Source organism: Lissotriton helveticus, chromosome 1_1, assembly GCF_964261635.1.
Source record: "Lissotriton helveticus chromosome 1_1, aLisHel1.1, whole genome shotgun sequence".
In the NCBI taxonomy this organism is placed as follows: Eukaryota; Metazoa; Chordata; class Amphibia; order Caudata; family Salamandridae; genus Lissotriton; species Lissotriton helveticus.
The window spans coordinates 803,464,365-803,482,220 of NC_136057.1; the positions used below are offsets into that span (position 1 = coordinate 803,464,365).

General features: G+C 44.0%; 1 protein-coding gene across 1 annotated transcript in view; it reads right to left on the reverse strand.

Moving 5' to 3' along the window:
* The window catches only part of TMEM168 (transmembrane protein 168), a 184,290-nt gene that overhangs the window by 114,515 nt on the left and 51,919 nt on the right, over positions 1–17,856 (reverse strand). The window contains exon 2 of the mRNA XM_078674392.1: positions 9,651–10,936. Within this exon, the coding sequence (XP_078530518.1) occupies positions 9,651–10,787 (1,137 nt within the window). The 5' untranslated portion in view covers positions 10,788–10,936. The remainder of the gene's footprint in view (positions 1–9,650; positions 10,937–17,856) is intronic.

The following is a 17,856-nucleotide window of genomic DNA, read 5'->3' on the forward strand; positions in this document are numbered from 1 at the left end:
AGAAACCGGTCCCCGGTAGCTTGTATCCTTTCTGGTGAAGAATTGGCTTGGTAGTTTGGTCTGCCCTGTTCCCATGATGCACTGGGCCAGGGACAGACTAATTTGCATATAGCCAGGTTCTGAGCTGGGATGGGGCAGTGAGCTAAATAACGGTGATGGATCAAGCCCTGATCTTTGGACTGGGTAAGAGTGGTCTGCTTAATTCAGACACTCTGTTCATCACCACCCCCTTTTCTGAAGGGGTTCGCAGGGGTGCACCCTGCGCGAGCTCGCACCTCTCTCCTCGGCTTCTCTCAGAGCTCGTTAGCTGGGTAGCTCGAGCCGCTAGAGAGACAGGATTTAGGTTTTCTCCTTTGGAGTTAAGACGGCGACGGAGGCCAGCGTTCTCTAGCCATCACACCGGTACAGCGCAAGGAGGCTCATTGTTGATTCTTCCCCGCCGTGCTGGCAGCGCGTTTCTTATTCTGTCCCCGCCGGCACACCGTGTGATGGGAGAGAACATGTCCAAGAGGCTGAAGCTGCAGTTTGGGGGCGTGTCCGAGATGGAAGAGCGTTCCTTCAACAATCCCTACCCGGACTACGAGACAGTCTGCTCTGCGCCACTGGATCCCGAGGAGGGAGGCCCCGAGAAGGACCTGTAGGCTGGAGACCAGGTCATCCCCATTCAACAAAGATGGAAAGGTAAACAAAGCGCTCGGCACGGGGCGTGGGGGCCGAGAACAGCAGGCAGACTGGGGGGCAGGTGGCCGAGCCCCGGAAGGTTGGTGGGCGGGACCGGGCAGCTGGGAGGGCTGAACCAAACAGCAGTCGGCCGCCGAGGGAGGAATACAATAAGACTAAATTGGGGCAAGGGTGACGGAGCAGTAGCCCTGTAGGGCGGATAGGGAAGGGGTAGCATGGAGAGCCACGCTGGTATTTTCTAAAAGCAGCTTCCCTCGGGGCCTCCTTCTCTGGGGACAGAGGCCAGGAACAGCTGAGACCCCGCCACCACGGTCACGTCAGGACAGGGTCAGCGACAGCCTCCTAACTCTGGTTTCACGTGGCCCGACAGGTGTCTGGCCACATAAAGGCTTACCAAGAAAGCACTGGGGCTGAAGTTTGCAACATTAATTCTAACTCCGGCAAAAAGAGGAGGGGAGAAACCCTTGGAAATTGCCCCAGGCCTGGGAAGAACACGGAACCCATCCCAGAACAGCACCAGAGGTGACCGTGCCTGCATGACCTCCCGTGGAAAGGTACAAGCAGTGAAGCCAGAAAGCTGCATCTCCGACGCGCCGCCAGCAGAGGGCGCATTACAGCGACAACATGCAAATCGTTCTAATGACAACGATCTTTTTTCCGAAAAGCTCGAAATACCCCCATAACCGAATATGAGTGGGACCTGAGCTGCTCCAAAATACATTTATTACAGATTCCAAAATGATGATCCACAGTTGGGGACAGACCCCCTTTCCGCCAATCCGGGAGCACAAACAGCACTGTCATCGTCTTCCTAGCTGCTTTTAGCCCCGTCCCTTTCAGACTGGGCGCCCGACTTCCTGCTGGGGTAAAAGGTTCCTTATCTTCTTTATGGGGCCATCTGGACCAATAAAGATGATAAGAAACCTTTTACTTCAGCAGTAAGTCAAGGAACCCAATCTGAAAAGGACGGGGCATAAAGAGAAAGGAGAACGTCACTAGCACCTCTTCTCCAATGGCTGGCCACCGTTTAGGAGGCCAGCCAATGGAGAAGAGGGGAGGGGCTTAACCTCGCTAGTGAATGTCTCTCTATCTCATTAAATCTCGCCAGCGAGACTGCGCATGTCTGCGCGGCCATCGCAGGCTGAGACCTAAAAAGTAGGTCTGACCATATATACAAATCTCGCCTAAAAAAAAAAAAACAGATGTACTATATTAATCTACTACAAAAAAATGGCGAGGACCACTTTCCAAGGATAGTCACCTTGTAATCCCAAACCAGACAAAGGATCCGTTTACTCACGTGCAGCTAGTCATCAACAACTGTTTATCAGAAGCGCAGATGACTTCCCTACAAGAGGTTCTAGCTCCCTTCTCCTCCCGATTTTCAGATCTCCCCGGGAAAACTACTCTAGTTGAACACTCTATCATCACCCCACCTAATAAGGTTGTAAAACAACAACCATATCGTATGCCTGCCGCCAGATGCGAAGCCATAAAGACACAGATAGAAAATATGCTCGAAATGGGAGTGATCAACCCTTCCCAAAGAAACTGGTCCTCCCAGATCGTTTTGGTACCGAAGCCAGATGAATCAGTCTGGTTTTGTAAATGCCATATCAAAGTTTGACTCTTACCCTCTCCCTCGGGTAGACAAACTCATCGAGAACATAGGGGAAGCCCGATACATCACTACCCTCAACCTCACGAAAAGCTACTGACAAGTTCCCCAGCGACTACAAGACCAAGAGAAAACCGCATTCTCTACCCCAACCGGGTTATACGAATTTACGGTGTTACCCTTTGGCTTGCACGGCACCCCCACAACATTCCAGAGGCTCATGAATAAGGTGCTTCATGGGCATCAAACCTATTCATCCGCCTATCTGGATGACATTGTGATTTATAGCCGCACATGGAACGATCCTCTATCACATTGTCAGAGGGTCTTTCAGGCCCTTAAGATAGCAGACCTGCACATGAATTCAAAGAAATCCTGGGTGGGCTTCCAGAAGGTCAGGTATCTGGATTACCTCCTAGGGAATGGGCTTATTTGACCACAACAACCAATTACCAAAAGAGAGGTCAGGGTTTTTCTGGGTCTACTGGGTTATTATCGACGATTTATCCCCAGATTTCCGGAAATATCAACAGCACTTACAGATCTTTTGAAGAAGCAAGTAAAACCTAAAGACCTCCTAAACCCCTCATCCCAGGCCATACAGGCTTTTCGAGACCTAGAAAACAGCATCACCTTCAGTCCCATCCTGGTGTCACCCAATTTGACGGATGCCTCGGATCATGGATTGGGTGCCGTCTTATCACAAGTGTCTGCCAATGGGAAAGAAAACCCTGTGATCTTTATTAGCCGCAAGCTTTGTCTCCGTGAACAGAAATACCCAGTGATTGAGAAGGAGTGTCTCGCCATCAAGTGGGCTGTTGATAAGTTACGTTACTACTTGGAGGGCTCCTGTTTTATACTGTACACGGACTATGCTCCCTTGCAGTGGAAGAGCCATAAAAAGGAGAACAATCCTCGAGTTTTGCATTGTTTTTTGTCCCTTCAACCCTATACTTTTGAGGTGAGGCATCGCAACGGGGGGGGTCGATAACGGAAATACTGACTTCCTTTCCCGTTGTCCTCAGCTCCCCGATCGGGATTCATCTAGGGAAGGGGTGTGTCGCGACATACCTGGATGTCCCATGACCGGGGAGGATGATGAACTATTTCCCTCTTTAACGTCTCCTCTGCTTTAATTAGAGTCCCCATCCGACAAGAGTATTCAAGACCAGCACTGTCCCTTTAACAAGGAGTACTTCCTGGATGCCCGGCAACCCATGTGATCTGGACACGAGAGCCAATCGGGAGCCCCACAGAGACCGCAGCCACCTTGATAGGCAGCCGGTCCCTCGAAGTCGGCAACGACTGGAGACAGACTCAGAGTATGAAGTCTCTGAGAACTGCAGGAGCAGTACGTTGGCCAAAGAAAACCCAGAGGATCGAGGAGAAGACCGTCTGGAGACTGTCCATGGAGGAGGGGTATTCGCACAGCCAAGAAGGGAGCTAGACCCCATTATGCACAACAAGCTGTCCCGCCACGCTCCAGGAGCGTGGCTGTCTAAGCTACGTGCTCGCTTCAGCAGCCTCTTTCAAGCCAGCGCCGATGCCCATAGTACCTTTCAAGTTGGAAAGGGAGGGAGCGACCCAAAGCGCTGCATTCAGGAGGGTACCGATAGAGCTCTGTAGCAGGGCAACAGGGCACCCCCCCTTTATTCAACTCTTGCATATAGCGCAACACTGGTAATGGTTTGAACGGGTGTAGGAACCTCTATTCACCCCCCAAAGTCCCTACAACCCTCAAAATAACGGGACGTATTCCTCACAAGGGCATTCTCTTCTTTCCTTGAGGGCCACCCCTGAAGGAAGACATCCAAGAAGACCACCCCCTGAGGAGCCGTATTCCACAAGAAGGAGAGGAACTTTGTTTGTGTACCATTATAGAAAATAAAACACAAGTTCAAAGTGTTAAGTAGCTCGCTTGTCGTTATTCCAGTGCAACACTGTTCCACAAACTCAGAAAGATGTGGACGCTTTCAAAGTTATCACTTCCTACTGTCGGCAGTGGATACCTAGTAAAGGGTAAAGCTCACTGGAAAGTCACTGATAATGTAGGTAGGGGAAATGCTTTTGCAGCTCATACAGCTAAAGAGACAGCCCAGACCAAAACGAAAATAATGTTTGTAGCAGGACCTGCTAGGTGGGTGCCTGAGGTCATTATGTTTGAAGACACTTGAAAATGTGAAGGAGATTCAAAGCGAGGCCACAATAGAAGAGTTAGCAATGTGCAAGAAAGTACAGCACAATTGAACAATGAGAGCTGTTGGATTGGCAAGTCAGGGAAGCAAAGATGGATGTTGCCAGATGCATATATTTTCCCTGTAGTTACAGTGGCCCATGGACCGGCCCACATTAGTGCTAAGGGTATTTGCAAGTTGCTAGATCCTGTATGGCAGAGTGATAACGTTTCGAAGATTGCTGCACATTTAGTGAGGTATTGTATGGTATGCATGATGCACAATCCTGGAAATGGTGTCCTACCCCACCCAGCAATTTTGCACCACCTACTTTTTCTTTTGAAGTCCTTCAGATGGACTTTATAGAGATGGAGCGGTGCAATAATTTGAAGTATGTCTTAGTGGTTGTATGTGCTTTCCGTAAATGGGTTGAAGCTTATCCCACTAAAGACAATACAGCTATTACGACTGCAAAGATACTCCTGAGGAGTTCTTTCTTCGTTTTGGCTTGCTCAGTTTGATTTGGAGTGATAACGGAAGTTATTTTAATGCCAAGGTCATTTAGTTAATCTGCGATGGTTTGCACATAAAACAGAAGTTCATTCTGCAAACCACCCCGTCAGCAGGCTTGGTTGAAAAGTACAATGGTACTCTCAAGCTGAATATGGCAAAGATTCAGGAGACAATGGGGTTACAGTGGCCAGACGCTTTGCCATTAGCACTTTTGTCAACAAGAACTACAGCACATTCTAGGACAGGATAGTCACCGTACGAGGTCGTGTTTCGACATCCGGCAAATGTCTGTGGCGTCCCGCATCCTCAGCGGTTCTCAGGTACTGAGTATCCATTGTTGATTGATTACCTTTGCCAGTTAACTGAAAATGAGAATTCTATTCACCAACTGGTCGGGGAAGCACTGCCAGCCACACCAGAGGAGCACGGACAAGACATTCAGCCTGGTGATTTCATCCTGATCCATAATTTTCAGAAGAAGAAGAGTTTAGAGCTGCATTGAAAAGGGGCCACTCCAGATTTTGCTGGCAACTCGCACTGCTATCAAAGTTCCGGGCGTAAGGACTGGATTCATGCCTCCCATTGCAAGAGGGCGCCTCTGACTTTGCATATGACCAATGGATCATGGACGGAGTAGGGGAGTCAGAGTGTGATACGGTGCCTCAGTTTGTCCCTTCCAGTGACGCCAAGCTGACTTGGACCAAAACGGAGGCGGCGAATGATGAAGTGCTGAATGCAGCAGTTCCACAAGAGATACGACCTATCCGGGAGCCTCCTTTCACAAATCCATCTGTGCCGGGAGTCACCAGGTACAATTTGCGACCCCGACTGGGGAATAGTGCACAAAAGGAGAAGTCAGATTAGACAAGGATGGACTGTGTAAGTTAGGGTGTACTTTGCTGTAGTACCAACGGGGTTAGTTTAGGGCGATATCAGATTGGTGCACTGTTTTTGACATTCGACAGGATAGCTTGAAAGTACTCTCTTAAGGAGTGCATTGTCCTGATCTACGTGGGATACATCAAGAGCTTAGGATAGAGGAAGCTCCACCGCCGGGGCTCATGAGCCCCAACGTTTGATAAACAATAGGAGCCTGTACCAGTGAGGCTCTGACAGACACTGGGAACTTGTATACCTCTCTTGCTGGATATTTGCCCCTTATGCTTTATTATTGATTATGCACCTCTTTGGCAGAATGGTTGGTGACGAAGAGCAGCCAGTGATTCCTCTCGTTCACATACGAAAAGTTTGTTCCAATAAGCACAAAGTGCTCAGTGCTGTTTTTGTGCTAGTACTGTTGTTGATTCTGGGCAGGATGTCCTGGGTTTTGGAATGTGATCAGATGCCCCATCATTTACTACAAGCAGGATTGTTTTGCACAAAAAGGACAGCCCAGAGTAACGTATTTTTAGATACACATAAAAGGTTCTTCGGAGAAGGTACTGCTGGTTACCCCACTGAGTCTGTCACTAGCGTATGGACTGCATATCCATTGTCATGTGTGAATTATACTTACGCTCAGACCCCTGGTTTTGCAGAAGTGAAAGGGGCGTTTTGGTTTGGTTATCCAGGCCCATGTCTGTATAATCAAAAGTCACAAGGTATAGGTTATTTAGGACGTAACAATAACACTTATTATGACAACTTATAAGGAAAAACAGAATGTAACATTGATAGGTTGGCAGTATAAGCAAATCACAGTTCTCCAAGAGGCTGGTTATTACCCTGCATGTTGCCAAATTGTTAATTTTACTGACCTCATATTGTATGTCAACTGCTCAGATATAATTTTGCGTAAAGACACATACTCTAGGGTAAACCCAAAAGACCCTGGGATCGTTGGGTGGAATTCTAGGTATGCTGCTGTGGATTTTGATGGGCCTATATATGCACAACCAGGGTTTTTACTCCTATCTAATGGGACTTACTCCAATATGCACAATGGTACAGATGATGTGGCTCTTGGGATGGTGTTACCTCTAGGTGTGCCTTGGAAACATGCGAAACCCAAAGTCAGGTGGATTAAACAAACTTTGACAAGGAATTTTGCGAGGGCGTGACAGACCTGGAGGTCAATAATTACAGTAATGTAATTATCTTTGGGTACATTAATTCCTCCATTATTACTTTTGGTGGTACTGCCATGGCCAGGGGTGAAAGGGCTAGGGAATATTTTGGATGTAAACTGCAGATACTATCTAACTCCACAATAGCGGCTTTGCATGACATCACCACCCAATTAGAAAGTATGCAAATATATTCTGAGCAAACTGAAATATGCTGTTGATTTCATTCTAGCTAAGAGTGGTGGTGTGTGCGCAGTAGTAGGAGACCAGTGCCTAGTTGGAATCACAAATAGAGGAAAGAATATTACCCAACATATTTTAGATATTTGGGAAAATGTTAAAGGAATGGAAAGCTGAAATTAGAGTTGGTCCCTCTTTGGTGGATGGGGTTGTATCCTTGAAAGGGTGATCTTTTTTGTAGTGATCCGGATTGCTTGCTGTGTTCTGGTGCATTGTCTCCCCTTATGCTGCTCTTACTGCACCACCCTGATCACTAATAAGAGTGTCTCAATTCATGATACTTCTGCAACAATTATGATTCAAAAGGAAGTGAACGATCTTATGCAGATGGACAAGGGTATTTTAGAGACTTCTCCCCTCCTTACGGATTCCCTTCCTGAACCTGAAGACAGGGAATGTCCCTAAAATCACATTACTATGCTTTATTGAATGGTATATCTTTTGTTATCCTAATATGTTTGCTTAGCTCATGCTAGAGGGTCTGTTACAACAAAAAAATAATTATGCTTTCATATTGTTCTTAGTAAGTTAGCATTTGCTGTGCCATTTTGTGTACCGGCGCCATTTTGTATCATGACAAACTAAACTTTTTCCATTTCTGAGAAACGGCCTTCTCTAGGTTATGTTTCTTTGGTACTGACTTTTGCTACACTAATGAATGCACTGTTCTTATTAGTGCATAGCCCTCTCCCACTTGTCTAGTGGCGGGCACAGGCAGGATGACCATGACTGAGAGATAATGTGAGCCCGGCTTCAGAAATGAAACATACTCCTTTGTCATTTACTGTCCAGCTGCAGTTTTCTGGACTGGTTTCGGGGTTTCACCCCTCATCAGCCAGGATAGCTTGACTCCCGTGGCATGGAGAGCACAGGACCCACGTCTGGGCATACCCATCACACTCGGGGTGACAAATGCAAAAAGAACAATTGATGGACAGAATGCAGAACAATGTCATAAATTCACTGGATTCAAGCTAGCCTGGCTGATGAGGGGTGTTACCCCGAAACCGGTCCCAGGATGCTTGTTTCCAGTCCAAGGAGGACCCGGCCTGGCAGTTCGGGCTGGACTGTTCCCATAAGGCACAGGGTCAAGACTGATTTGCATTCAGCTGGGTCCAAACTGGGGTGCCGAAGTGAGCTAAAGAACGATGATGGATTCAATCCAACCCAGATCTGTGACTGGGGGTGAATGTCTGAAAAGTTTCAGCACTCCAGCCATCATCTCTTTGTGTGTGCAGTATCCTTAGGCCATAAAGTGGTATACTAGCTTCACAGTAATTGTCAACTACCTGCGTCCAGTTCTTAGCTTGATCTCACACTTCCCACTTGAACTTTTTCACCAGTATTAGGTAAACCAAATCTAGTCAAAATTTGGTTTGAGGCAATCCATCTTTCAGGAGGGCCTTCTGAGATTTTCCAAGACTGGGAAAACATTTCTTTGCTGTGAGGATAGCGCTCGTCCCTCTCCAAAATCGAACTCCTCGCTGACGAGTTAGTAGAACAGAGTATGTTACTAACACTAGACTACACACTACCAGTGGCTGAGAATTCAGCTTTTTCCTAAAGGGTTTAATCCCATTACTGAGGCAAAATGTAATCACTGACCGTAAATAAAAGACTGAAACAAAACATATGCAAGCCCAGATTGACTTGCACTGTCTAACGACCCTACATAAAAACTCTGGAATGACGCTTGAGGTGATGAGCATATGCATTGGTGCCTATAGCAACTCAGCATGCACCCATCCTCAATGGCACAATCGTTATGTTTATCTATGTCATATAGCAAAGTCTGTCTGAGATAAATCGACTAACAGAGAAACAAAAGTGTGAAACCTTCCATAAGTCAACACTTGAATACAAAGTCAATCAACCAGTGTCAAAATATGTTCTAAGAACGTTTTAAAGAGCCAAAGGTTGGTTTGTATAGGAAAGATCAAATGACTATCTTTCTTCACCAGGCTCTTTCTCGGTGCACACATTTTTAGAAACTATACAAAAATCAAGTATTCAGGATGGCACGTTATCTTTCAACTTGTGTTAATTTCCATTGGTGGTTTGGCCAACCTTTGTATTTGATACAATCATCTGCTGAGTTTGGTATTATTAGTTGCATTCTTTTAGTCTACAGCCTAAAACTCTTTTGATCAGCTTATAAACTTTGTTTCGGAAAGCATTTTAACTGTAAATTATTTGTGGTCTGCTAATTCCCTCTATAAATAATCTGTCAACCCAGGTAAAAAACGAATCTATTGCAAACACAATCCTTGAGAATTACAGGAAGAAAGAAAATTATAGGAAGAGAAACATTTATAAATCTTCCAACATTCATTTTTCAAAATGCATTAATTCATTTACCTGCCAGGAAACTGCACCAAAAACCGCTGTAGCTACAAGGCTGAAGAAAACAAGGCGTTCCGAAATTAGGCAAAAATGACGCATTCCTTTAGAAGCCATGACTCGATCTAGGCTGTTGTTCTCAGCTTTGTGTGTTGAATAAAGTTTGTGACAATCATTTAGTTTTGTATGGAAGCCCCAAAGTGTGATCAGAAAAATAATATGGCATACTAACCAAAATATCCCAAAAATTGAAAATCCTGGTATTACAAAGTACCACAACTTAAGATGGCTCAGTTTAAAGGTTGAGAGTATAAAGAAAATGAGTTCAATGCACCCAACAAAAATTACTGAAAGTCTTCGACAAATTGCACCACGAAACAAATAAGGTTTCCAACGTTCGGTAACAGAAAGTCCACTAAAGTATACATCAAAAAGTGGATCGCAAACCAGGCAGCTGAAGAAGCAGGCCAAAGCAAATGGGTTTATAGGAATCTTTAAGGATGGGAAAAACAATAAAGAAGCAAGAACTCCAAATATCACCAGGTTTGGAATTGCAAGGAAAGACTTCATCCGCAGGTCAATCATCAGCATTGCAAGAGCTGCTACCAACAAAATGATACTCATGCACTTTTCAACCAACATGGTCGTGCTGGCAATAGCAAAACCAGTGAGCTCCAGAAATTCCACTGATGTCAGCAGGGTGGGTTGATGTCGCACACAGCCGCAGATCCGCTCCACCAAAGAGCACAGCGTCCTTATGGCCATAGAGGAAATGAGCAGGCATTTCGTTGCTTCTTCTTTCATATCATTCTTAAATGAAGAATTGTCAAGGAAACAGAGCAGGCCAAGCAAAAAGCCAAACCACAAATGGGAAAGACTTAAACTTGCAGCCTCCATTGAAAAATAGTAGTAGAGTATGCTTGCAATTCCTAGAACAAAAAGCCCAAGGATAAAAATTACTAGAATTAGTGAGTCCTCCGTTTTCTCCCATCTCACATAAAGACCCATGCATATGGCCACCAGCAAACTGATCCTTGCTAGATAGCCAAGGTATCTGATCGAAGAGTGCATGTTTGCCTCTCTATTTGCTTCATCCAATTTTGTCATTGCTACATAAAGACAATGACTAACACAGTAGCGAAGTGATCTGCACATGTAAACAGGTAGGAAAATGTTCACACAACACCAGGAAAAGTAATCTTTTGAGTTTCTTCTAGAGGGTTCCGATGGTCACATTGCAGTCTCATACATATCGACAAGCATTATCAGTTCACATTTCAGTCACAAATCTTATTTTTGAAATCCTAGAAGAAGAAAAAAGTAGTATTAGATACAAAGTAAAAACACAGAAAAGATTTGAATCACCATTATTTGTGCCCATTTCAAATTTTTTTTTTTTTTATTGTGATTGAAAGTTCAATAGGAACTATATTAGGAGTCTCTGTGTTTCTCTTTTCAAAGTGACCATACTGCTGCAAAATGATATTTAAACACAACACACAAAGGCATGAAAAATGATCATTTAATCTAAATACGCATAAGCAGAATTCACCAATCAGTGCTTTCCATTTTAAATGAGCGCAATGAAGAAATGTAAAATAAAAATTCTAAACATTATCTCGTTAGTAGTATACTATCAGATAAACAGGATCCTCGCAATGCTTAGTGGTCACCAACACTCCTTCAAAAAGAAAATACCAAATACACTGTTGTTTAGGAAATGATGAATTATCTAAGAGAGATGCAGATTTAACAGTAACAGTTGAAAATATTGTGGAGAGGGGTCTTTTTCTAAAGATCGAGCAGAATGTATGGGTAGCCACAATATATGTGACTAGCAGCCCGTCCCGACGTTGTCCGGGTATGAATTGCTGCCGGCCAGTAGTGTATTGTTTTGTAGTATTTCGTTTTGATAGCATTGCTTATCTGTGACAGGCCTGTGAAACGCTCTGATTCACAGTGCACTGCTGATGCACTTAAGAGTGCGCGTTCAGTAGTGTGTGAACTCGAGTTTCCCTACTTTATTTTTCCTTGCAATATTATATAGCGCTAACTCGACAACATGGCATGAGCACAATTTACATTATAGAAGAACACATTCATTTGTGGTAGGCTCCCCAGCTCTAAAGTTCGCAATTCTAGAACTTGTGGCGGGAGGTGTGTCTAAAAGTGTATGTCGGTGCTGGCCATCAATGAGATAGACCTGTGCATTTTTCAAATCGGTGGTGAAAAAATCTGAGTATGTTGCTGGAGATGTGGGCCGCCGTGGCACCAATGTACTTACGGGGGAGGGTAAACACCCATTATTCCGCAACTTTCTTTCCGCATAGCATCACTCCGCATACTTTCATTACGAAAGTACCATGACTCCGCAATGCTATTATAACGCATGGCATTACATTTTATATGCTTTTGCCATAAATGGTAAAAGCATGTTTTTTTTAAATGTTTGGATAAGGTAAGTATGGGTATAGGGGTATATGTTTTGGGGTACTGAGGTATATGTTTTGGGGTATTTGGGTATTTCAAGGGTTCAGATATAGTTTTGGGTTATGGGGTACAGGGGTAGTTTTAGGGTTTAGGGATAGGTATGGGTTTTGGGGTATAGGGGTATTTTTAGGGTTCAGGGGTGGTTTTGGGGTACAGGGGAATTTTAAGGGTTCAGGGCTAGGTTTGGGTTTTGGGGTACAGGTGCATTTTTAGGGTTCAGGGCTAGGTTTGGGTTACAGAGGTATTTTAGGGTTCAGGGGTAGGTTTGGGTTTTGGGGTACAGGGTTATTTTAACGGTTCAGGGCTAGGTTTGGGTTTTGGGGTACAGGGGTATTTTTAGGGTTCAGGGGTAGGTTTGGGTTTTGGGGTACAGGGGTATTTTAAGGGTTATGGGCTAGGTTTGGGTTTTGGGGTACAGGGGTATTTTTAGGGTTCCGGGCTAGGTTTGTGTTTTGGGGTTCAGGGGTATTTTTAGGGTTCAGGGGTAGGTTTGGGTTTTGAGGTACAGGAGTATTTATAGGGTTCAGGGCTAGGTTTGTGTTTTGGGGTACAGGGGTATTTTTAGGGTTTAGGGATAGGTTTGGGTTTTGGGGTACAGGGTATATTTATAGGGTTAAGATGGGTTAGTGTTTCAGGGTGTTGGGGTATTTTAAGGAGTAAGGGTGGGTTACGATTATGGGGTGCAGGGGTATTTAAAGGGAGCAGGGTGGACACCCGGAGCTGAAATGTACAGAACCTGGGAAGAAAAAACAATGAAATATTGGGCACAGCGCTCGGTTTTTTTCCGTAATCCCGCCCCCCCGCACACGCCCACGCCCCCAGCACACGCCCACAGCACACGATATGAGACATGGCATGAAGGGCGGAACGTACCACACGCCCCCGCGTTTGTCACGCCCCCAGCACACGCCCACAGCACAACGCAGACACGCCCACAAGGGACTACTTTGCTGGCACGGTTCTTTTACCTTTTAAATGTTTATGGTGGGCGTCTGCATAGCCTATGTGCTTCTGCTGCAACTGCCCTTTCCAACACTGTATTGGGTGTTGCGATTGGTGCTGTGGTTTCTGAGATTACCCGCCTCAAAGGTTTGGGCTCTCTCTTGATTATATTAGTATGGATAATCAAAGGTCTTATGGCATTTGGCATCGAGATCAACAGGTCTTAGTGTTAGGCTCAGGTGGGCCTTTGTACATTTTCCTGTGGCATTCAATAATATAGACATTGGCTCTTTTAAGTAATGTAAAGCAATAGGACCAGTCAAAGTTGACCTCTGACACTCCTGACACTCTATTTAGGTCAAAATGGGCAACAGCTTGAAGCAAGGCTGCTTCATTACTCCAAACCAATGTACACTATTTTGGTTTACCGCTCTAGTTCTATATTATGTACAAGTATTTTACTCGTAAACTTAACATATGATTGTTAATGTATGTTAAGTTATCAATTTTATGTTATATTGTGTCAGCCTTCCAATGGCAACCTGACACTTCAACAAAAAAAAAGAAAAAGTGCAATACGAGCAGATCGAAAATAAATACAAACTTAAGTGTTGTCTTTCTGGGATGAGGAAAATGTGTTCAATTTCATGACTTACAGAAAAGACAATTAAGGTACTGAGCTCTTATAAATACTCAGTGTTTGTCTTTCCTCAGTCCTTAACACTGAAATAGCATAGGAAACAAATAACTAATGCAGTTATATCTGAAATAGTCTGATAGGGTTTAATGGACGATTATCAAGTAAACTTGTGTAAAAGCATAAAACAGAAAGGCTGTACTAATAGTCCTGTATGGTAGTGATTTTGCATTTACTAATAGATGGTGCCGTGGCATGGTTGACGTTTGTTCTGACTCTAAAGAAAGAGGGACACAAAGTAAATCTGAGGAATCTGCTGGAGGGACATGCAGAGTTGGAAATGCATACATAAAACTGTAAAACCTGGAAGTAGTTTTAAAACTTGATTTTGCTTTCATAGAGCCCCACATAGATGTCTCAATGCTAGGCAGAAACACATGGCCATAAGTGAGTAGATTAGAGAGTGAGGGCCATATGTATCAAGCACTAATGCGTTCGGAAACGCCAAAATTCACAGAATTTCGGCGTTTGTATGAAGCATAAAAAAAATGCAAATTGGCCTTAAGGAATCGCAAATTACCACTAACTCCAAGTTGGTGGTAATTTGCGGATTCCTTGAAAAATTCACTATTTTGCTTTTTTCAAAGTGCAATGTGAGGCACATACATGCCCTTAGGGCATGTATGTGCACAACATGTGCACCCATGCTGATTTCAGGGGTGCAACAGGGTATCCTTTGGACACCCCTGCACCCTTGAAATTATTCTCAATTTGCGATTCTCAAATTGCGAATCAGGTTGATGATACATATGGCCCTTAGAGATGTAAGAGCCAGCTTTTGAGATGTTTCCTGAAATTTAGGTAGAGGACGGAACTGTAAAGGAATGCAGGGAGGGCATTTCCGGCTGATAGGGTCAGGAAACCAAAGGAACAATCCCTGAATCAGACCTTCCTGCTGCGTTTGGCACAGGATGACCGAAGGATGGAAGATATTTGGAAAACAGTTTGCAGGTAAGTAGGACCAGCAGTGAAATGTTTGTGACATAAGCAAATCAATTTGAACAGACATTTCTTCTCAATGTGAAGTCAGTGCAGCCTTCTAAGATGGAGCAAGATAACATGAAATGTATTGATGCCCAAGATAAGTTGGGCAGACACATTTTAAATCTTATTATCAAGGGGGATGGAGAGAATTGTTTTTAATACATGTGTTTTAAATTTCAGGCGGTTATCAAAAAAGATGCCCTGTTTTTTTGCAATGGGAGATGGACTAGGAGCCTAGGAGAATAGGACCTCTGTTTTGGAGGAATTAAGTCTGAAGAAGCAACCATTCATTCATGTGGATATCGAAAGTATACATTGGTTGAGAACAGCTGAATGTCTGAGATGTCGCCTTCCAATTTAAGGATGAGTTGTGTCTCATCTGCATAAGAGTAATACGCAAAGCCGAAAGAATATTTTAGATTATTTACTGGGGTAGCAAACATTAGCAATGTCAATTAGTTTTGTCTATGCAAGATATATTGGCTTTGTCAGGGTGTTTTTTAGATATATTGCACAGCAGCAAAAGCTGCTGCGCAACATGACAAAAGTGCATTTTAAAAAGTGCTATAATGTGGCAAATGTTGACTGCATCATAGAGATTTTTTGTGTTTCTTTAGGCGATGTTGCACAGAAGCCGAGACAGCAGTGCAATATGTTTAAAATAACACCCGGGCAAGCAACACAATGGATGTGAGGGAAGAGGAGGGTGGGAACAGAAAGAACAAACAGACAGTCGAGTGAAGCAACACCAGGGAGGGGTGTAGGGGGAGGGAAAGAGCTGGAGGGAGCAAGAGGGGGAGCAACAAGGGACAGCAGGGTGAAAGCAACATAAAGGAACGGCGTGGGAGAGGGGAAGGATAAGCAACAACAGACAGCAAGAGGAGGGTGGAGGGAAGGAGACATCTGAGTCCCATGAACTATCCTAGAGTGCATAGCAAAAAGGAAAAATAAAAATAAAAGTACCTGGATGAGGGAGTGGCTAGTGAAAGGACAATAGCCGCAAACAGGAAGCTGGGCTAGGATAATGCTCTACTGCAGGGACAGAAGCACAGGGAGAAAGCAGGAGGCGAACAGTGGGGAAGATGCAAGAGGCGTGATCAATAAGAAGCAAGAAAACAAGAGAGGCGTGGAAGCCAAACAATAGTAAGCATTGATAAATAATGTGCTGCTCTAAGCCCACTTTAAGCTTTTTATCTTTTTATTCCATAAGCGATTTTGTTGACAGTGCATGTGCTATATGAGACAAAACTTAAAAGTCAGGTTAATGGTCTAGTTGGGTCTCAGTCGCAAGTCGTTTGTTACAAGTGCATTGCTCTTTCCAATGTACTGAATCAACAGAATTATTTGGTCCTATTGTATTCCATCATCGATGTCTAGCAAGACAGGGAATTGCAAAATAATGTGCTTTCATTAAACTGAACCATAGCAGTGTCTAACATGATATGGAACGACACAATGCATTACCATACAAGTGGGACACCCACCCCAACTCCAGCCTTGCACAGCGAACATACCGGGCTCTTAGAGGAAGGAGGTGGACATAGGCCGATCTGGTGGCCCAGGCTGCACGTCTGTCTACAGTGTTATCAATAAAAATAACTGCATATTTAATTCATTGTCTAGATGAAGACACCTCTCTTCATCAATCTATATTATCAACACATCACTAACACTAAAAGTTTAAAACAATAAAAAGATGTAAAAAGTAAAATTAATCTAAGGAGAGGTAGACAGTCTTAGACTCGAGGAGGAAAGTTAATGATTGCCAAGAGCAACTTTCAAGTAATCCCACGCGGTAGAAGATACACACTTTAAAAAAACAGCTACCCAACAAAAACAAACCCTTTGGCTAAGTATGCTCCAAATCAAGCAAACCACCATCAAGTGGGATAAACACATTGGTACAAAACACGGTCTATGATTTGCCAGTGCACGTTATATTAATCTCCTCAGACACTGATTTTAGCAACAGCATGCATATGCATGAGAAACGCCCCCGTAAGCCACTAGGCACTAACAGGTTTAATGCACATCAATACAGAGCTTTGCAATGTCAAGAGCCAAACTGCAAACACTTAACAAAAACTTGCGACTACCTTTAACGCCCATCAAAAGTCGGTACTGCAAAATGTTTTTAATGAAAATGCCACAAAACTAATCTTTTGGATTTGAAGGAGCGTCCACGCCCTCAACAGAACTTTAGATCTTGCATCCAGTCTGGTTAACTGAGGGTCCAGTTAACTGTAGTCAGCGACCGGAGACTGAATTAATGGGTAGAGATGTGGCACGACTTAATTGTATTTATCTGCCCTTTTTATTTTGTAAATCAATCTGCACACATATAGATTGAGTGCACAATGCAAACTGGCTAAATTCTACAATGTGTTTTCACACTATACTATGTAATTTGGTAACGTCCCCAAAATTGTACACAATATTATCCATTTACATTCAGGATAAACTAGATTGTGCACATACAGCAATTTTGTGCACACGAAAAGTTGTCTCTGCATATGCTTGTTTGCAACGATCCAAACCAGTCTACATTCACCCCCCACAGAAGAAGCACACAAAAGACACTGACTCAAAAAACATAGGCAAAGCCAATAGGTTTCACCTATGCATTATCTATTGGCTTTGGAATTTCTTTTCGTTTTGTGAACAGTGACGCATAACCAATGAATAGAACCATGTATGTGCTCTAATCCTGCTTTGCCAAGTTTGCATTATATAACTCTACCATAAAAGAAGCTCGGTATAGATCCTCTAGGTAGACCGTCATTTGAAAGTCTGTAGCGCTTAATGCACTAATTTCCACTGCATTCGTTTTAACGCATTTACCCCAGAGCGAATACCAAGGCTGTATTGTGTTGCTCAGCAGCAGCGGACTGAAGGTCATTTTGTAGGTTGCAGCAAAGACCCTGGCCGAATTGAATCCACCCAACACAGTTGCTGTGTACAAAAAAAAAGGTTAAAAAAAAAAAGCACTATGCCGTGGTCAGCACAGACCAAGTCATAGCCTTCATTTTTTAACCCTTTAAGCCATATCGCTGTGCAACGTGTAACACAACATTCCTTTCCTGCCTGCTATTAACTCACAGGCGCCACATG